At 39.1% G+C, this 22,542-nt stretch overlaps 1 protein-coding gene across 3 annotated transcripts in view; it reads left to right on the top strand.

Moving 5' to 3' along the window:
• The first annotated feature begins 211 nt into the window (after positions 1-211).
• The window catches only part of rell1 (RELT like 1), a 41,089-nt gene continuing 18,758 nt past the window's right edge, over positions 212-22,542 (top strand). The window contains exons 1-3 of one of the 3 annotated variants that reach the window (XR_005991490.1): positions 212-381; positions 15,683-15,901; positions 20,882-20,953. Coding sequence is in view for 2 of the 3 variants with exons in the window: in XM_041780008.1 (XP_041635942.1) it covers positions 225-381; positions 15,683-15,901; positions 20,882-20,953 (448 nt within the window). In the remaining variant the exon portion in view is untranslated. The remainder of the gene's footprint in view (positions 382-15,682; positions 15,902-20,881; positions 20,954-22,542) is intronic. The other 2 variants (XM_041780008.1, XM_041780007.1) reach the window with 2 other exon arrangements.

The raw sequence follows: 22,542 nt of genomic DNA, 5'->3' as shown, positions 1-22,542 counted from the left end.
TTTCACACAGGAGCATCCAATTAAACGGAAAGGGACAGGAAGTTCATGAACAAATTGTGAGTTTTGATTTTAAAACACCGTTGAAACCGCCATTTTTCAAATGAATGCGGAAGTAGCAGCCAGTGCATCCTCTCGCTTGACTTCCTGTGTTGTGCTCTCTGTCTGAGGGAGTACCACTTTAAGATTAGGGCGTATCCAGTTTTTAAGAATTAGGAAATGCGTTGATGTTTGTAAGAAGTCCGTCCCTAAGTTTAGTTTGGCCACGGTTTACGGTTGACCGTTCACGGGGTTTCATCGACCGCCTGTCAGAAGCATCATCTCTCGGACCCACCGGCCATCTGCGGTCCTGTCCGTCAATGGCTGATACACCCGCCGTCTCCCGTAAGTTTTTTTTTCTTTTACAACGTTTGGACAGTAGAAATGAGAAAGTGCAGCAGTGCTGCACTGTCATAATTCTCCTCTTCCCTCTCACAGAAAAGTGTGCTCTTTTTAAAATAAGCTAGAGTTTATTGAGTCAAAGTCCGAACTGTTCATCTACTATCATTAGCAAAGCATGAGGAAAGTTTGAGGGGGTTTTCAGAAATTGGCTGTGATGTTTTTAAAGAAGATACACGTTGAGCATCTGGAAAAAAGAGAAAAATAAGGTTAACACAGTATACGTCTTATTTGATAGTGTATATATATATATAAATGCTCATTATAAAGGCATTAAATAACGAATGCCCATGTTTCAAAGCAAAACCTAAGGCTAACTTTTGACCTTAGCGCCTCACAAAAAGCACTTGCCACCAGTTTCCGTTTCTGTTGGAGTATGGTGCGTCAATGAAGCTGCCCAAACTGTATACGAAGACATTTTTAATGAGTTACAGTAGTATTTTTAGGAATGAACATGTCCTTATTTTATTTGCTTGAATTACATCGTCAAAATTGTTTTTTTTTGTACATAAATTACAAGAACAAACTGAATGATTTTGATAAGCAGGGTTCCCGTGTCTCCTTGAAAAGCTGGAAAATGGATGAATATGTTACAGTTATGGATAAGACGTAAAGAAATGTCCTGAAAATCTTAAAAAGCTATTTAAAAGTCCTTATAATTCATATTGGAGCTCCTCAAAACAGATGACATTGTGGTATAAAAGGGCTAATCATGTTAAAGAATCATATCAAGAGTGAGTAAGGCAGGTGCAAGATGCTTTTGTTATCTCCTTTGTTTTTTTTACATGGCCATGTGTTATACATGTCCAAAACATTATTTTCACATACTTATATCCATAAATTAAGTTATAAATATCTACATGATTGCTGTCATAGACTGCACATCTTTTGATCAGACTTCCACAGAAAGGAATATATTGATGCAGGGGTATGATAAGTTACTGCCATGCCAGCTTAAATGTCACTGAAAATGTGCTCCAAAATGATCTCAAGAAAAGAAAGGAAATAGTGATAATGTGAAGCACAACAAAGGATGTTTATTTGAATCATATCTGCTGTCTTTTCTACTCAGTATTCCTTAATATTTTTATTTTTTCAACTTCCAAGTTATGGAGAGAAAAAAGTGACACTGTATTGAATTTATTTGTTTGGTGTCATTCAATAGCTACACAGATTGATCTGTAGTTCTATTAATTTATTGTGATGATAATGCAAACGCAGATTAAAGCTGCGGTGAGAAGCTTTCAGTCGTGTCAGTTTTGGCGCCCCCTAAAGAACATGCTGGGACTTATAGCTTTGCAGATCTTGTTCTATACATTTGTAGGCAGTGTTTTCTGAAAATTATCCTGTTCCAATGTCTTCGAACCATCACTTGTATTGCATAAATGCAAAAATTCTAATTTAATAATTTTTTTTTGTCGATTAAAAAGAGGCATCGGCATTCAGTCTAATCTATTAGTTAACCTTATGAAGGTTCTTCACAGGAGGTGAAAGTGATTAAAATGTGCCAGAAATGTTCTTTTTCTTTCCTGATGCTGAAAAATCTGCATATCTTTTTTTACGCTTTAAAAAAAATGTTTTTAACTGTGTGACAATCTCAATTTGTCAACAGTAACAACAATAAAAGTAAATTGAATGACAGGAAACTTTATCTGAGATGGAGATTTTGTTTGAAGACACAATTTGCAGTTGAAGAAAATGACTTAATCTTAATATTTTATCACAAAACTCAGCATGAAGTTTGTGGCCTGCTGCTTAGTGTGGTAGAGGAGACCATGGAGTCCTCAATGCACTGGTTGCGAGATCGATTCCCGGTCTTAGTGCTATTTTGTGCATGTCTTCCCCCATATTTCCTGTCTCTCTTCAGCTGTTTTAGCTAAAAAAAGGGAAAAAGCCCAAAAATCTAATCTTAAAAAACATTCTGTCGGACATGTATTTTAATCTATGCTGATAATGCTTTGGTTTTCTCTGCAACCTTTCAAAACACTGGACCTGGTTCCATTTTCCACGAAGAGTCCAGAAAAGTCTTCAGGTTTGTGGAAAGCCAAGGCTGAGTCCCTGTCTTCATTTAATTAGAACAAGTCATGCTGAACACTTACTTGGAAGAATCACAACCATCTATATCAGTGCAAGCATACTGTTGTGTCTGTAATAGCATCAGCTGTCTTTGCCACTCAGAGCAGTGTGCATAACCAGATAAGCTTGACACTTATTAACAGTTTGAGGACTTATTGTGGGCCGGGTCTGTGCTTTCCAACTACAGGGTCAGGACCCAGAGAAAGGTTCTACATTACTTATGAAGTGTCACAAAAATAATCTATTGGACAAAAAGGTAAGGGTGTCAGTTTAGCTCAGGTGGTAGAGCAGGAGCCCATGTACAGAGGTTACATCCTTGTTGCACTAGTCACAGGGTTAAAGGCCATTTCCATTATGTGTCTAACCTTGCAAAGCAGATAGATACGCCTGTTTCCGTGTTTCTCACTTGCGGGTCCTTCTTGCAAAGCTGCCATCTGAACTGTTTGGGCCCAGTTAGAAAGTGACAGGACCAATCAGCAACAGGGGCAGTACTTTCAGGCATGACGGAGTCGTGACGTAAGCAAGCAACAACAAGAGGCCGGTGCAATTATGGCGAAAGAGATTAGCGTGGATGCTGTTAAAGCGTAAGTGTTATTACGTATAGTTTTATTAGTTAAAAGAAGATCAAAGAACAGCAGTGAGTTTTTTTCTTTACCAAGTGCGACTCTCTGTCAGCTAGCTAGCTAGCATTCTGGTTGACAGAAACGTAGCCTCTGCCTGCCAAGCCATCTGTCAGTCAAATGAGACGCACCAATCAGTCCGCAGTGAGGTTTTTCCTCAATATAATCTAAATGATTGTGGTACAAAAAAATAACCCCGTACAGTGAGAGCACATGAAGACATTAGCTAATGAGACATGTTTGGTTTTTTGAACCAGGCTGTAAACCAGTTTATTTCTAGTGTAAAAAACGGCTGTTTAACGTGTCCAGACGGGACTTCCGGTGTTCCTGCCAGCCTCAAGTGGTCACTCACAGTATTACAGTTTTTTGCAGTTCCGCATTGGCTTTGTTTTTCAGGACGGGAGGTTGCCGCTTGGGGAAACACTGGCTGTTTTCGAATTCAGCTACTATACTAGCAGTGCAAACTGATTTGCCCAAAATGTAGTATGCAGTATGTGAACAAATGCAAAAGTTGCAGTATGCCAAAAATACCCGGATGACGTACTGATTCGGGAAAATTTTACAGTATGCATCGGACCAGTCTGCTTCGCCTACTGTTACCCACAATGCAAAGCACCGGGTCAGAGTTCGTAGTAGTGTAGAGGGGCGGAACTTTAACCAGGGCGGCTGACGGTTACAAAAAGTGCCATTACCTTTTGTCTTTACCTTTTTAACATGCACTATAGTGAAATAAGTTGTAATAGGGTCACTGTTGTTTTTGTTTAGCCGTTATGGCTCATAACGGCCAGAAAGGTGCTGTCATGTGTGTCCTTTCACTGCACTATACATGCCAAGCTAAAAACAACAGCTATAGTAATCCCGAAAAATCAAATAAAAACACCTCCCAGATTTTTTTCTGTTCGTAAATGGATGGAAAACACTGTAGCGTCGTTTAATATTGACCATGGTATGATATACTTCTGTATACCGAAAACCAGCTAAACCGGGCCAAGCATACTACACAATAACGTCCGACTGGCAGTCATACTGCATACTACTGTCAAACGCAGTACACAGTGCGCAGTACATACTCCATACTGCTTTTGGCAGGAGTATGTAGTAGGCCAATTTTAAAACAGCAACTGTGTCTACAGTTGCCATGGTTTGCAGAGTTTACTCCTTCGGGAGGGGGGCAGCTTGGTGGCGGCTGCATCATGTTTTTTGTTGCTCTGATTGGCCTGTAAAGATGTGACAGACAGAACGTTCATCCAATCACCATCCGAGTTTTTTTTCAAAGGCTCTACCCTTTCCCAAACGTTGTCTGTGAGTGGTTTTCCAAATGGATGTGTGAAACAAATCCATCTGGCATGCCAGGCTGTTATGTGTCAGTATCAAGCTAACAATGCAGGTGAACCTCATCGTCCATCTCTTAGATTCTTAAAATTTTCTTGTGACTTTTCTTTATAGTGCACATCCCTACTACTTATATTTACATCCTTTGATGATATATTGACTGCCAGTAATTTGCTTCTTATTAACGTAGTACCGGTACCAATGTCTCTGATACCCACTGTACCAAATAACAAACCAAAAATCAGTGCCTCAGTTTGGGTGGTGCAGCATGATTCCACTCCAGGTCTCTTCAGAAGGATTCAATCTGTGTGTCTCAGCGTGACTAATGTGACCCTAATGTGATCCCACACCTGTCCAAAGGAAATTCATGAAATCCGTTATGTGAGAAAGTAACACCTGTTTTTCTTTACTTTATTTCTGAATGAATCAATAACAAGCCAGCTTTTGTTAAGCTGCTGACTTTCAACACACCGGTTCTTGTCTTAAAAGGATCGATTCAGTAACTGTTCAGACACTGGCACTTTTTCAAAAGAATTGATTTAGCACCGATATTGGAAAAAAACTTAATGATACCCATTCCTGCATAAAGAGCCTTCTGCTGATATTGATATTATGGTGAAAGTATTGTGCACCTCTATAAAAAAAATCATCTTTCATTGTGTTTAAGGTCCTGAAATAAAGATAAATAGTCATTAGAAGGAATTGGACTTTTAGGGTGCCAGTGTTCCCTTTCCTTTTTCTATCGCAGTATTTCAAATGGGCCGTTTGGAAGGAGGAAAATACATTTCCAAACACATATTTGCAGCTGAGTTGAACAATTACGGTTTCATATCACTCGCATATTGATGAGGTTACATAACAAGTGAAGTCCTTGGAGCTGTGCTTTTACTCACATGGAGCTACATTATTAAGCGGCCACAGCAGGAAGATCCTTTATTGCTCAGTCTTGAGGTAATTAGGAGCTATTCTTGCCTCACATGTAGAGAGAGCAGAGACACTGTCATGATTAATTGATGCACGATTTAAGTTTTGACTGGAAGCATTGCAAGTCAATAACTGCTAGTCCTCATAATGCTGCTCGACAAAATAAGGAGGTTTACTTCTGTTTTAATGTAATAGAGGTTTGAAATCTGAGCACCTCCTGCTGCCCTTCTCTATGATTTTTTTTTTAGTATCTTTGCTCTCAAGCTGGGCACAGCATCGTCTCATTGTATGGGTATACTTTGAGTTTTCCGCTCACTGATCATAACGCAGCATGAGAATGCAGTTAAGCAACACAACAAGTGCTTGCTTGCTAACCTGCAGAGCTGAATAAATCCAGAGATACCTGCACACGCTCAATCTGACACCTTTGCTCTGATGATCACACAGCAAGTGAGACAGCGATTGAGAGAGGTTTCATTTCCACTCATGACACTCACATAGCTGATAAATGCTTAGAGGTTGAGATAGCAGAGCTGTCCCTAAAATGTGGTGAGTTAATGTCAGCGGTTCTCCAATTTGCTTTCTTAGCTGCTCATGATTTCCTGAATATGAGGAAACCACAGACAACCTTTTAAACCTAGCATACTGTAGAGCTGCAGGCCACAAATTCTTACCCTGATGTGCTTTAGTCATTGAATCATTTGTGTTCCTTGTCACTTTTTCAGCAGGTTAATGGCTCATGCTTGACTGACAACCAGGTGTTATGTTTTCCCAGCTCATGACAACTTGCTCCCTTGCAGGAGAGAGAAGTTTTGAATACCACGTAACATTACAAAGAGATATGATGTAACACTTTATTGTGCTGAGCAGTAGAGAGGGGGGTTGCTGATTTATCAATAAGGATACCGTATTTATACCCCTTAATGATCTGAATCCTTATTCAGCTAAATGCCCATTTAAATGACTTTTTCACCAACAAGTTCACCACAGGGTCATTGTGTCAGCAGGTATGATGTGAGCCTGTAGGGGTAGGCTAACATCAGCAGCTAGCTCTGCCAGCCTTCATTCCTGTTTGCAGATTGATATCCTGCTTTGAGATGCTCAATAAAATTATACTGCGCTGTTCCTACTACTAAATGCTAAGCTTCTCGTATTTACGTCTGGCGACCTGCCGGGGGGGGAAAGCTCTAAAAGGAAGGCAGCAGCCATTAACTGAAACTACAGCGGCTCCTAGTGGCGAGAGGCTTCATAACAATTTCAAATAGCATGGTTTTAAGCCCTTGTTTATAAGTAATTATAGGTAATCAGTTTTACCCAGTTGTAAATCTTGCACAGGCTAATTTGATACACAGATTTAACCGTTTGACCGCAGGCATCCCTCATTTTGACTCGTATTGCAAAATCCATAAAAATGTTGTTTGAAGGCATGAGTAGTTTATTTTCAGTCTCATTTTTAATCAGAAAAACTTACAAAAATAACTTGGAAAGTAGGATTTGTTGTACACTATTCTAAAGAATTAACACTTGTATGAATATGATTAACTGGTATTATGACACATTTCAGGTCTGTGATTTGAAAACTGCCATATTGCTTTTTAATCTAAATATGGATTAATTTCCCAGCCTGTGATATTATATTATTTTAATATAATGTGAGATGATATGATATGATGTGACATCAGTGTTTGCCCAGGCATATTTGCAGAGCTCTTTTTCTTTTTTTTTTTAAGAATTTGTATATAAGTCCACTGGCACATCCCTCTAATAAATTCACTCATTAAGGTGTGATGTGTCCAGATAAAAACAAAGTCCATATCTCGTTGTTACAACATTTTTCCACAGCTTCTTCCCGCCAATATCATCGTGTACTTCTTCACTCTAGAGTGATGATTGTGATATGCTACCTCATCAATAATAAGCGTTCATGTATGCATCTCCCTTGCTATGATTATGGAAACATTTCAAAAGGCGAGTGATGTTATTTTGTTGGATTATACAACGCACTGCTGATGCATACTGTCAAAAGCATAGGAACAAAACAAAAGATACATAATGAGGCAAGGCAGAATGGACTTTAACACTGCCCAAGCAAAGTGTCATTCTAAGGGGAAACTAAGTTTCACACATCCATCTGGAAAACCTCCCATAGACGGTGTTGACAGTATGTTGATACCCATTTATCATGATGAGTGGCTCTACCTCTGACTTCACATTCTCTTTAGCTACAGATGTCAGACATAAGATCACACCATGGTGGATAGTTAGTTCATGTGTGGGATGATTTGGCAGTTCCATATTAAAGCCTTGTTTGTTTCCATGTTGGGATGCATATGCACACAAATATGGCTGGAAAGAACCCTCAAAGGAGTTTGGAAAGTTTTAGTCAGGAAAAGCTTGAAAACACGTAGGAACTTCAGAAGAATTTTATAAAAAAATGCTTCCTGTCCCAGATCTTCCATTTAAAAAGTATATATAGATTGATTTAGAGTATTTCTTTGGGAATATTTCTGTTGTTCCTGAAGATTAATACCTAAATAGACATTGTTGTTAACGGACGGAAATGTTATTGACTTGCTTAGCAGTGGTCAGCAAAGATATGCCAGCTAGATCCCACATCCTCTCTCTGCTTCCTTCGATGAGTCCATAGAGGAGAGTGATGTAGTTACAACTAGAGAAGGGTCAGATTACTGACAGAATGTAGCTGGCAGTTAAAGATGAATGGGTAAAAGTCTCACATTCAGTTCTGATTTCCTTCAAAATATTCTGTGACGTGATTCCAAAAGTTTAGAGTAATCTGGAAAGTAAAGTAAAACAAAATGCCATTCGAAGACATTTTGTGATTTCCTGTCATGGGATCTTATGCTGATATCAGCAGAAAGGAACATCCTCTTTTCTGTCTTCCTTTTTGGCACTGTTGCGCTGCCAGGTTATTTGAATTAGCTGCTGACAAAGGCAGCAGGAAAATATTGTTTAAGATCTAAATATTATAATAGATGAAGAGAAGTTGTCATTTGAATTTGCCTATAATGATAGCTTAGGTATATTTATTTACAGGTACATAAAAATAAGTGGTCCAAAAATGAATGGGTTAAGGCTCAAAATATGCATTAGCAAGAAGTAAGAAGAAAATCTGTCTATGGGTTTTGTTCTTCAGTTATTTTTGAGCACAGATCTCTCTCGCTGATGCGTTCTTCCAGGGATCGATTTCACATCATCCCTTGAAAGAGTTGGTGTTGCAGGAGAGACATCGATAACGTTCAGGCAGACACAACTCGCCTTTTAAATCCCCATAAAACTGCAGGAAATTAAACAACTACAACAGTAATGCTGACCTATTCAGCCTAGGCTCGGCTCCAGTGGATGCTTCGGCTGAAGAATTTGACAGTGCAGGCAGAAATACTTTGGCTGGTGCTTCTTAGAAACCCTTCTTCAGTGGTGAGAGTTTGGCAAAGAGCCAGTTATCTTATTCAGTTTTACCTGATACAGTCCTCTAACCTGACACTCCACATGGACCGCTTCATATATCTGTTGCATGGAGTTTTGCCAATCCATCGGCTTTACAAGGTTATCAATCCTCAGGACAGCAGCAATGGCCGACTTGATATGTTTTCTTAAATCTACAGGCTGTTTGGCCCAGATAGTGTTTGTTTGACCTCACCACAAATCCCAGAGAATCATTAGATCACACAACCTTGTGTGTAACACAGGATGTAATGTACACTTTGTATATATTTCTAACACCTAGGGTGAGTTTCATAAGTGCTTTTCACACATGCACGTCACTCCTGAGTATTTCTCGACATTGTGTGTATGTATGTGTGTGTGTGTGGGAGGGCAGGCTGACGTATGGCAAAATATGATAAAACAAGATTTTATGTCACATTACATATGTAACATTAGCCTTACAGCGCATTATATCAGCATGGCACAACAAGACATGATGCAGCATTAAAAGAAAAGACTCATGAGTTATTCTCCCTCATTCTCCCTCCCTTATGTTGCATTGTGTTGCACTGTGTTGTGTAACTTGGTTACATTTGGCTGTTACTTTGTGTTGTGTTTCTTTTTTTTTGCTTGATTTTGTTTTGCATTACTTTGTGCACCATTACTTCATGATCCATCCATAAAAAGAATTGGGCAAATCCTGTGTGACGTCAGCTGTTTGATTACAATAGGCAGACTCAAACTGCAGCCTCCACATTGAAATCACTGTCTTGTTCCAACTTTGAATCAACCTAATGGCTGGCAAGAGCCCGCCCACTGAGCTCAACTTCCTGTCAGCTAAGCTAGCTAGCATTCTGGTAGACAGAAAGGTAGCGTCTGCCCGTCGAGCTATCTTTCAATCAAATGAGACGTGCCAATCAGTGCGCAGTGAGGTTTTTTCCTAAGTATAATCGAGACGACTGTGGTACAATAAATTCACCCCCCTGTTCAGTGAGGGGACATGTGACTTCCAATGTTCCTGCAGCCAGCTTCAAGTGGATACTTAGCTTCACTTTTTAGGATCAGAGGTTGTCGCTTGGTTCCGTCAAATGTGTGGTTACATTGTGTTGGTTACTTTGTCATGATTGCATTGATGTTAGTCTGCATGGCTTTACACAGTATCGTGTTAAGTGGTGTTGTGTTGTGTGGCATCTAGGATTGAATGCTTAGCAAAAATAATGTAATTGCGATTATTTTTCCTTATATTGCTATTGCAATTTTAATATGCGATTGTTTATAGGTTCCCCATCTAATGTGTTAAACAAACACAAGGAATAAATCACTCTTTATTCAAACAAGCATCGTATTAGATAAATAAAACTAGGAATAAATAATTAAAAAAAATAAATTCTAAATGATTTTGGTTCATATGGCAAATTTGAACTCAGTTGCTCTATTGAAGGGGATGATGGAGAGGCATCTGGCTGCAGCCCTCGGGCAAACCTCTACGCTGGGGCGTTCGGTTGGAGACCTCTCCGCTGGGGTGAAACCTCTCCGCTTGGGGGGAAACCTCTCCACTGGGGCGTGACGTATATTGCCCGATCCGGCGGACCTCTACGCTGGGGCGTGACGTATATTACCCACGACGAAATTTCAGCTCTATCCGCTTGCCGACAGGCTGACCCTAACTCTAACCAGTCGGGTTTTAATGCCTAAACCTAACCAGTTGGATTTAAACGCCTAAACCGAACCAGTTGGGGTTTAAGCTGTGTTGCATTTCATTATGCTGTTTTACACTGTATTGTGAAATTATGATGTGACTGCTTTATGGGTTACATAATGTTGTGGGTTTTTACATTATGTTGCATTTCTTTGTTTTAGGTCATGATTTTGTAACCACAATTTGCTGTCAGTTTGACCTTTATTACTCTTCATCTCTTAACTTCTTTATATGTCAGACATTGTGGTGCTGTCCTCTTCTCTTATGTTACCCTCATTGATTTCAAAGTGGCACCATGAGGAGTCATGAATTAGTGATGTGGTGACTCATATTGGCTTAGAAATCTGTTCAGAGAACTTTATATCATCAACAAATATGAATACTCATCTTTTTCACCTACAGTTCAATAGTTGTATCAGAAAACTTTGAATGACGATAAATTGTCTGACTGATATTTGTCTTACTTTTAAAATAACATTGTGAGTCAGACTTACACTTCTTTTTACGTTATTTGCTTGTTTTGCAACATCCTTTTCACTGATGTTCAACAAAGCCAGGAAAGATTATTCACTTGAGAAAACCAGCTTTAAAACAAGAGAAAGTTAGAAAGTGTTGAAACAGTGGTTGCAGATGCTTTGTTTTTGTCTTTGGTGTGTAGATTGAAACCAGCTGCAGTATCTGTCATTTCCCCAGCACTGTCATTGTTTCTTCATGTTTTCTTGGCCAAAAAAACTACACTCTACTCCAGCTAGCTGCTAGTCTCTCTTGCTTTAAATCAGTGCACTTCAAGTGCATTGCATCCTGGTAAATGAAGGCTGTTAATGCTGGAGGCACATCTCTCTTGCTCAATACTTAGGTTTGTGAAGTATTTATTGCTTTATTTGTGTATATTCATAAAAATCACACTGAAACATCCCCTCCATGAGCTGTGCAAGTAAGAAGGGCATGCAGTGCTGTACTAGCTAGCACATGAGACATTTAAAGCTGTGGTGGCTAAATTTGTTCACAGAAAGATACTGTTTTCAGCAGATATCTTAGTTACAACAAGACTGAGCTAGCAAAGCAAATAAGTGTTATACATACTGGAGAATAACACTGGCATGCTACAGTGGTGATGAGAAGAAGCATACATGCAGCATCTAATCTAGTAATGAATCACCTGTATGCAGGACTCACACAGCCTAAAGTGAAGCATTACTATGATAAATGTGTCCTCACACAGCTGTGGCACAAAATCTCATCAAAGCTTACCAAAGCCTAAAAGCTGCTTTTAATTCATAAGGAAAGAACATTCATGCAACAGTTCTGTCTAAATCTGCACCTGTGTTGTGCATGTGTCTCAGCTATCCCGCTGAAGACTTTCGTCACCAGCTTTGGTTGCTAAGAGATTCATGACTCATCTCCAAAATCATCCTCAAGGACTCCTTACAGCCCATTTGTTGTCTTTCAAAGCTTCCTATCACAACCCCACTTACTCTCACATGATCGCTTGTGAGACAGCAGAAGAGGCATGATGGGATTGTGTCAGCATGCTGATCTTTACATGCACACAGCAGCAGCCGTTCACAAGAACGTCAGCAGGCAGACAATGGTCTCTAACAGTGTGTTTTCAGTCTGGTGCACCAGAGGACCGGGACAATAAGAGAGCACAGATGCCTGTATGCATCAGGAGGCACATGTTAGGTATGCAGACGCACTAACACACAGCACTGTGGTACACTTCAAACTGTTAGGAGCATGTGGTTGGATACGTTTGAGACTTGTTCATACTTCTAACACTCCCTGACTGACTATATGACTGTGTCTCTCTCTCACACATACTGATGGACACAGGAGAACAGACAAAAGCTCTCTTGTGTGTTGTACTGGAATGTCTCACGTGGTGCTCAAACAGCAGAGCCAGGGGAGCTCTCGCCTTTAACTCCACACAGGTCATGTTTCACCCTTTGACCTCTGACACTATCAGTCCGAAGAAAATGGGTCCAAAATATAGAGACATGCACAATGAATCCATCAATCCATTGTAATTCCCTCAAACTACTGCTAAGAGTGACATTTGTGGAAATGCCAATCAACAGTGGCCTCCTACAGTCAGAGACATTGCTGTGACTCTATGGGATTGTGGTTATTGTTATTTTTAATGTCTGAGCTCACAAACAAACGATAAGCTATGCTATTATTTTTTAATTCTTGCACACCTGCTGACAGTTTCAGCCCAGCCATGCGTCATCCCTAACTTTCAAACAAGCTAGCTGAACTGTAGTCACTGAAAGCTAGCAGCCGAGAGTAAGAGGATGACAGTGATACCCACTCCTCTCTTGACTGTATTTCGACCATAGACTACAGCAGGACAGGTCTCCCGCCTTTTTTTTTGACAACTACATTTGCGTTTTTATCTGTATTTGATCACTGTGCAAGATTGTTTACAGATAAAAATCACTTCTCCTTGTTATCTATGGCTGAAGTAGTGAATGTTGTCTGATAAAGGCTCTACAGCTGAACAAAGAGGACAGTCTGCTGTGTCATACCTCCTTTACTATACTGATCATAGTCTAATGTCTCATGTTGAATTTATAATTAAAATATAAGCCGCCCGCCCTCCTTGTAATTCAAGCTGGACAGCTGCTTTCTTTTTACACCCCCCCCCCTTCTGTTATGAGCCTGCTCATGACAAGATAGTTATCTGTAACAGGATTTGGCAAATAAAAAGCAGCTTTGCAGTGAAGCTTTTACCTGCTGTAATACTAGCATAGAGTCTTAATGATACTAGAGATAATAGATGCTAGATAGCTTCTAAAAGAAAGCTTGATTTACATACTACAAAAACAAATATCTGCATTTTCTTGACTATATTGCGAAATTGCTATCTTACAATCTGCAAAAAAGACATGCATAACTGTGTCACCAGTGTAACTGGGTCTTAAGAAAAACCGAGAGGGTCTTGAAGAGGGTCTTATAAATAATTAAATTTGATAGATTTTCGGTATATTCCCTGTTCTAGATTGCTAAACCCTTCTGGTGGTACTAACCAGTGGAATAAAAAAGTACGTTTTCTGTTATTTGGTCCCTTTTGCGATACTACAGAAACATGCAAGCAGACTATCTAGCTTATTCTAAGTCAGGAGTGTTCAACCAATGGCCTGGGTGCAAAATGTGGCCCTTGGCCCATTTTTCATTTGCCAAAATCTAACACATTAATGAAAAATTTAGAACATGAGGCTCACGCTTAACTGTAGTGTATATTTCGTCTGTGTTCTCTTATCGACAGACGAAAATATTTTTGTGTTACCTTGGAAGCTCGTCCGGGAAGATAACACAAAGCTACACTTGTCTGTTGATAAATAAACAGAAACAAATGATCGCTTGTGAAGACAGTATGAATTTATTTAGATAAGGGTATGGTTTGGTTTCATTACTACACAATCCTACCGTGCAAAACCTGTGAACAAACATTTTGACAAAACAATGCATCAATGTTCTTTTTTTGTGGCTTAAACTGAGACAACGATATAAATTCTCAGGTACATGTAGCGTCATTCTCATTCTGACCAGGGTGGAGCCAGCGGTAGCCTGGGCTAACCAGGGCTCCACTGAAATTGGACTGGTGCTCCTTAAAATCCAGTCAGGTGATTAAAAACTAACTTAGATAGGCCTGTTTATAAATATCATGTTCCATTTTTACCAACTTTGGTCTGCAGAGTGCTTTTACGTTAAATATTGCACACTGCACCGTTAATATGTAAAGTATAAAGGGCTGATATAGAGAAGAATTACCTATTCAAGTTCATATGTGTCTAAATGTGTTCAAGAGAAATTTCAAAACAGGACGAGGCCAAAAGACTTAGTCATGATTATGAAATAGTGAGAAAAAGGCACATATTAGTGCTTTAGAGTCATCCGAGCACATGAAAGGAAAGAAAAGTGGTCCTTAAAATGCTGGATATTTTGAAGTCAGCATGTTTTAACTAAAATGTCTACCGTTGATTCCTAATTCAAATGGATCTTAAAGTACCTTATAAGTTAAGTTAAGTAAAACTTTTATTGATCCACATTGGAGGAAATTTGGTTATCACAACAGATCAGCAGGAGAGGGACAAGCAATTGGCAAAATATAATAAAAGTAAGGAAAGCATCTTTGTCCTAAGAATACATATGGTATCATATCCTGATGAAAATGGTGATTTACACCCCGATTAATTAATATTATAATGATGTTTAAAACTCATGTATCCTGATAAGCATACAGATGAACCAGTGTTGAGTATTTTGAGTAGTTTTTCATGGTTAAATTGATGAGTTTTCTATTAATAATCCTATTTGAAAATGTCTATATCCCTCACAACACAAGAGCTCCCTTTAGTGGCCATAGTATTATTTTTTTTCTTAAGATATTTGACAATAATATCTGCCAGAAATGTCCATGGCTGTTGTGCTTTAGTGCAGATATTCCACTTAAAGAAATCAGAATGACATAGGGGCCCTCTTTGACTTAAAATTCAAATCCCTTTTACTGATGCGTAGCTGTTTATTACCTCTCAACATGTTAAAGACTTAATATAGGCTTTGTTGACTTCTGCAGCAGAGATTTTTTTTAAATGAGTCTTGAATAGTCTAGTTTTCATAAAATGGTGCAGAATGCTGAAATCTGTTGCTGTTTCCTGCTCCCTTCCCAAAGAGCGTTATGATACCCTGATGGGTCTAAAGTCTGATGTGTGGGTGGCTGGGCAGATGGGAGTGGGAGAAGGTAACCTGAGTTGTAAAATTTATAGTATTTTTGCTCTTTTTGCTGCGGTTAGTCACTGTAAAAGAACAGCCATGCTTCTGTAGTAGCATGTGAAATCATTAAAGCGAGCTTGAATACACTCCCTTTGGACTTTGCTGTATTTATTTAGTACTTCTAGGTTATCTAGCCTTTTCACTCTCATCACTGAAAGCTGTTAAAGAGGAGCGGTTAGAGGGCAGAGACGGCAGCAGGCTTGATTGATCCAGGAAAGGAACATGAAATCTCATTCATGTTGCAGCTGATGGCATTTAAATCCCTCAGCTGCTCAGAGACGGTATCCAGTTGCAATCAAGGGCATTCTAATATCATCTTGTGTTTTGTTTACCTTTTGTTAAAACTAATCCTTTTTCTTTACTTTTGTCATTCCAGCGGGTCCAACAATTGTTACAGATAAAGGTGGAGGCAGCGGGTCAAACCCAGACTACATAGCGTTCGTCCTTGTTCCTGTTTTCTTCCTCCTGGGCCTGCTCGGGGTCGTCATCTGCCACGTGTTGAAGAGGAAGGGCTACCGCTGCACCACTGAGGCCCAGGATGGAGAGGAGGCGGAGTGCGTGGAGGAAAACGAGAGAGACCTCGAGCTGGGGGGAGGTGAGGACGTCAGAGTGAGGCTACGTTCACACTGCAGTTGAAAGTGACCTGAATCTGATTTTTTTGCTCACATGTAACTTGTATCTGATTTTTTTCTGACAGTGTGAACAGCGCAAGTCACACTGAATCTGACTGTTTAGAATCAGATTCAGGCCACTTTTGTATGTGGTTCTAAATCAGATATGTATCTGATCTTTTGGAAGTTGACTGCATTGTGAACAGGCAAACAAAAAAAACAGATCTGAGAAAAGATCAGAATTGAGCATTAAGGCCTGCGGTGTGAACATAGCCTAAAACATCCAGGCAACTTCAGAAACTCTTTGGTGTTGAAATACAATCTGACATTACAGACAAGTCAGCTGTGAGACAATGTGTCGTGGTGTTTCACACGATTACAGCCAGCTTAATGTGTTTATTAAATCTATGGACTCATCGATGTGAGGCATCTACCATTCATATACAGAACACACCCAGTGTTATTGCTCAAGCAGGCTTTGATTAATCTGAGGATATGGAAAACAGATTAAGCAACATAAAGGAGAGAAGGGACAATAACTTGACAGAAGAGAAGCTTGTTTTGGCTTGTATCATAAACGTTTATCAATGTATTGGTCTAATTAATGCTTTTATTTTTATAAAGCATTTATTTTTGTCTGAAAATTGATTACAAAGTCAGCTATGAATAATTTGTACTAATAACTAGTACTATAATTAAAGCATTTGTACCCTTTTGTAGCACTGTATAGCCTAACTTCCTCATGCATGTCCTGTTTGAAAGAGCAACACACGCTGAAATCAGGCTTTTGCCAACTATTGCCAAGCAACTTATACAACCCAACTTCAAAAATAGCAAAATATCTCTTCAAGATTGTCATGTGGTTACATTAAAGCTTTGTTGCACATGCTGTATCAGCAATAGCCCAAAGTCTTGTGAAGAAATCCTACAGCGCTTTGTTGAGGGTACCACGCAGATGTTAATCTATGAATTGACCTACAAAAGGTTTCTGTCCTTGTGGCAGTATTTTGTTGTGCGTGTTTACAGGGCAGCCAAACAAACTTGTGTTGTTGTTGTTGTTAAGAGTTGGTTAATTGTAACCCAAAGTGCAATCAATGCCTACTGAAATGGGATGTGAAAATTTACACATAAACATATGCATCATGGTCACTCTTGTTTCCTTCTAGGAGAAGCAAGATGCATGTTTAGATATAAAGCAGCAGCTGAAGGATTTAAGTTTACATTACTATTAATTTAACAGATTCCCATTAAGACTTCTATTTGGATTAATATGAATGAGATAAATTCAGAATGAGAGCAAGCTTTTGATGATGCGTTGTGCCCTTTAGTTTCCCTTGTGTATTAATAGCAGTATTGATTTATTCAGTGAATAGCTGTGACTGCTTTGTAAAAAAGAGTACTGTAAGGAGATAATACAGAAAAACACCTGAAGCTGTGTCCCAATTCAGGGCAAGCATGCAAGCTATGAAGGATGCATCCATCAGAGTTTGAACTGAAATGATTCAGTGAATGGCTGTGGCTGCTTTATGAATAAGACTACTGTAGGTAGATGGAAATATACAAAGAAAACTCATACACTGTGTCTCAATTCAGGGGCAAGAACGCAGGCTATGAGGGAACATCCAACATAGGCTGAACTGAAATGAGACTGCCTTGTCTCAGGACGTAGATGCTTTCTTTAGCAGCTGTTTCTGCTCTTACACTTGTGTCAAAAAGTACTGCTCCTGACAGCTAGCAACAAGCAGCTAGCTAACAAAACTAACATCATGTAATTTAACTTGTTATTTTGTTTAAAGATAATTGACGTTTTAAGACCTCTTTGGATTTTGTAACATTTATTTTAATAGCTATTTAGTTTGATTAAAGCCAACTATTTACACTTAAACGGACTCTACACTGATGCATATATCTGCCATCTTGTTTTAATTAGAGAACAATACATTTAGAAACCTGTGGGCCCAGAAAGTATGCGCTGGTTTGACTGTGAAGGAGGTTGTATTTAAGCAAGTCTAAAAATAGGTCGGCCTTGTGGTGACACTGCAGTCAGTCTTGGAATGTGCCCTTCAAAGGATGCAGCCCCTGAATTGAGACACAGCTGGAGGACGACTACTACAACAGTAATGACCACCATCAAAAGTAGGAGTTAATAAAATGAGAATCTTGTGGTTTATAAAACTTTTTCAACTTTCCCACTTTGCTTCTCAACAGCAGCACATGAAGTGAAGAAACTCCAAATCAAACATTTACTCAGGTTTCTTATTGACCTTACTCAATCAATCCATGTTTGGTTTGGTTTCAGTAGGTTAATAGGAAGTAAATACAGAGGTGCTTTGTTATGACTTGTTTTCCAGTGTGACGGTGAGATTCAAGGTCAGCTATCGGGCAGTGAAATTACTGTATGTTCACACCTGCTCTCTAGCAATGACGGTTTCATGCTAAACTCTTAAACTTAATGAGTTTGCTGTGTGCCAGGTCCTATAAGTGGTGAAAAATATCAGAAACACCAGTGTGACATGAATGGCACTTTTCTCTGTGCATTTTTGTCAAAAATGATATAAAAACATACAAAAAACCTACATGGAAGATTAGTCTCTGCTATTCACAAACACAAGCTCAATATATGAACAATATAAAGCTTTGTGCGTCATCTACATTGTCTTTAGTTGCAGCTTTGGCTAAACCAAATCCTTTCATTGTTTCAGTCTTTTAAGGAGTGGAGGCTGATAGAAACCAGGAAGAAGCTTCTAATGCACATCACTCATGTTGTGACTCAACCACGGGGGTGTTATGTAATATGAAATTAAAAAAATCCTCCAGTGTAATTTCCCTCGGCTTGCAGTGATAAATGCAGATAATGCTAGGCTGATGTGACTTAATTTTAGGATGTCATTTTGAGATAAGTGGTGCATTAAAAGCTCATAATGCTTTATTTTTGGACAGTTTTTGTACCTTTATGAAAATGTTTGCTGTATGTTTTAAGGCTGGGGGAAATTCCTACCGTCACCTAGCCTCTCCACTTAATCTAATTCACTTGTAGCCATTTAAAAGTGCAGCAGGTTTGGAGAAGGGCAGATGTAAATCTGGTTTCTCTTGAGCGGTGTGAGCTCTCTGCCAGCAGCACAATAGTCATGAGTGCTCTGGGGTTTTTCCCCACTGTCTCTGTCAACAGGCCCAACCCTTTCCTTCTCTCTCTCTCTCATATGTGGAGACAAAAGAGCAGAAAAAAAAATCAAACATTGCTTGTGTGTTCGTGTGAGCTCACTCATTCAGTTGATACATGCTTCTCTTGTTTCACAATGATCAGGTTTCCTCTCTTTCTCTTTTGGTATCTGTCAGAGGCTTTTCTACATCATGAGGTGCTCTCTTTCACTTTTATACTGATAGATCACTGTATAAAATCAGCCCATTAAAAATATAAGAAGGTTTTGTCTTCATCTGCAAAGAGGACAAAAATAAAGGAGTGAACAAGAAGCTGTAGGAAGTGCCTCACAGGGGTGTGGGAAGTGTGTAAGGGGTGTTATCAGCTGTTTTATCCCTATAGACCACATCCCCGGAGCAATTCCAAAGGATCTCAGAATCAGCTTTATTGGCCAAGTATGCTTTCACAATACGGTATTTTACCCCGGTTAGCCTCGCTGTCAAGGTACAGGAATTAAACATTAAATACAAAAATAAACACAACCAGAAAAGTATAAAAAAAAGAGATATAGATATGTGTAAGCTCTTGTAGGTATTTATTCTGGGATATACAAGTCTGATGTGCAAAGGGTGCAAGGAAGATGTGCAAAGGGTGCAAGAATGCTGACTAGACATGCTCAGGAGTATAAAACATGCAAGGATGTTGGCTGATTTACATGAGTTACATAAGACGATTTAAGATAGTTGAAAAGTGCAATGTAAAAATGAGGTGAGGCATTTTACCACAGAAAGTCTTCTTGCAGTATTCGAGTAAATGTGAATGGATTAATTACTCACAGCATTTGATTATGGTAAATAGACTAAATTTGAAGTACGGTGAGTGGATTAGTTAGTGCAAATATGAATGTGAGCTGAGGCATTTACAAAAGGGAGCTTTCTGACAGTATTTGAGATACAGTAAAGCAGTTAGAGACTGTGAATATTACTTACATAAAGTAGGGCTAAGGTACTTTTTTAATGAAAGTTTATTTTCTGACACTGTGACTGTTGAGCAGCCATCAGAGTAACTGTGACTGTTGATTGGTCATCAGAGTAACTCTGTGACTGTTGATTGGTCATCAGAGTAACTCTGTGACTGTTGATTGGTCATCAGAGTAACTCTGTGACTGTTGATTGGCCATCAGAGTAACTCTGTGACTGTTGATGGCCATCAGAGTAACTCTGTGACTGTTCTGTGTGCTTTAAGACAATTATTGGCCTTAAATTTGATCTATTTTCATTTTGCACATCAAGTTGTGCAAGTCCCCTTTATGGGGATTATAAAAAGTTACATGATAATTAGCAGCAAAAATAACCAACAAGCACCAATTAACTCAATCTGCATTTTGTATGAAAGCTTTACAGAATGAAAAAATTAGAAGTTATTACCTGTGAGGTAGGATTCATGAGGCAACACACCGCTTGCTCCTGGTTTGAATAATCCAATATTAGGGTTAAATATCCTGCTGAAGTATGAGGTAGGAACTGACCAACAATAAAGTTAAAATGAACCAGGATTCGAATTGAATATTTGACTTATTTGGCTCGGTTATGTATTTGTTTGTTCGGTTTCTTCAGTTTCAAAAGCATACTATTTGGTTTGAAGTTTACCCTCCATTTTTGTTGTTAGTTGATTTGCTATCATACCATGTTGTAACATGAAGCAGCCGTAATGTGACCACTTTGCAACTCTATCTGTATAGGATTACATCTCAAGGCGTCTTAATCTACTGAAGTTAGACTTTTTTTTATGGTATTAAATCAGCTGTGTCTTTTTTGTCTTGCAGACATTAACGACACCTTCAGTGACAACAACGACACAGTTGGACAGATCGTTCGCTATATCATGAAAAATGAAGGTAAGTGTTCAACAAACAACCAAAAATGCAGACTTTATCAGGGATTTTGAAAGTTAACTATCAGTTGCACATTGTGTTGTGTGTATCTTTTTATATTTCTGAATTTTTGCTTTTTTCAGGAGCTTCAGATAGAATAGTCCTCTGAAAGTCTTTATGGTAGAGAAGCTTTCCTTTTGATAAACCTCTTTCCATAGAAGTGATTAAAGCTGGGTCTGTTAGAGTGTTGACGGCTTCATTGTTACTGTAAGGCCATACAGGAAGGAAACGTGAGTTTAATTGTAGCAGCAGATGTGAGAGTCTGTTAATGTGGGAAACAGGATTTTATGGAAGTTCAACTTCAGGACAAACTGATGATGATTTAATGACTCTCTGTAATGACTGCAGCTTTACTCTACGTTGTTAACGTTATGTTTTCCACAGTTGTTTTTAAGTTATAGTATTTCTAATAATTTTTTCCCAAATACACAATGGTTATGCTTCTTTATTTCTGCTGAGGTGAGAGACCCTACAGGAAAAATACAGATCCAAAAACTGCATTGTTTTAAGGCAGGAGATTTTTTAAAGAACATAAAGTACAAGACATTCCCAGAGTCATTCAGTAGAAATTCAACTGTAAGTTTGTACTGTTTGCCACACTATTTAGGAAAAACTGAACTCTTCATGTCATTTATTTTAAGAGGCACAAGTATAGAAATAACAGTGGTTCAAAGACCAAGCCACCCAGAGTTTCTACCTACGGTTAAGACACACTTGAAGGGTAACTAACCCCCTGAGACTGAAGTGCATTTATCCTGGAATTTCAACAAATCAGCATCAGTTTAAACCACATGAAGTAAGTGCTGAGATACCCAGTGCTGAGGACATGGAGGGGCAGGAAAGGATGGGAGATGTCCCTGAATTGTAGACAATGCCAGCCAGAGGAACTGAATATTATTCCAATTTATCACCTACATCCAGATCAGCCAGTGCAAAAATTCAGTTGCCATAGCCTGTTTTTAGCCTGTAGAGGGCAATAGCTATGCACATGTCTATCCCAATATTATGAGCAGATTTGGACCTGAACTGTATAGCAACACTACTTAATATTCATATAGAGATGCGCCGGTAGTCAAGTGGTTAAGACGCATGCCATATACGCAGGTGACCCGGGTTTGAATCTGTCCCGTGGCACTATTTCCTGCATGTCTCTCCCCGCTCTCTTCCCTGTTTCCGACTCTATCCACTGTCCTATCCAATAAAGGCAAAAAGGCCAAAAATAAATCTTAGAAAAAGATTTTAAAAAAGTTCATATAGAAAGGTTTTTGTTGCTGAATAAAATTTGTTTATGGGGTTAGCTACTCTTTAAGTATAGAAAAAAAGAGGCCAAAACCTTGATTTGTTTCATACCTTTGTGTCATCCCAACTTCTATGGCTGACTCTCAAACTCCACACTCCGACTCACAGACTCTGAGGCATGTTTTCAGTAAGTGTGTGAGTTCTTAATGTGGTCCGACTGAAAAATCATTGAGTGTGTGGTGGTTGTGCTTGGTGGGGTTAGGTGTGGATTTCTCAAAGGGAAAATTATGCTCTTTCCGTGAATCCATAAGAAT

Source organism: Cheilinus undulatus, linkage group 22 (assembly GCF_018320785.1).
Source record: "Cheilinus undulatus linkage group 22, ASM1832078v1, whole genome shotgun sequence".
Lineage (NCBI taxonomy): Eukaryota > Metazoa > Chordata > Actinopteri > Labriformes > Labridae > Cheilinus > Cheilinus undulatus.
This window is presented reverse-complemented; position numbering and strand designations above follow the sequence as displayed.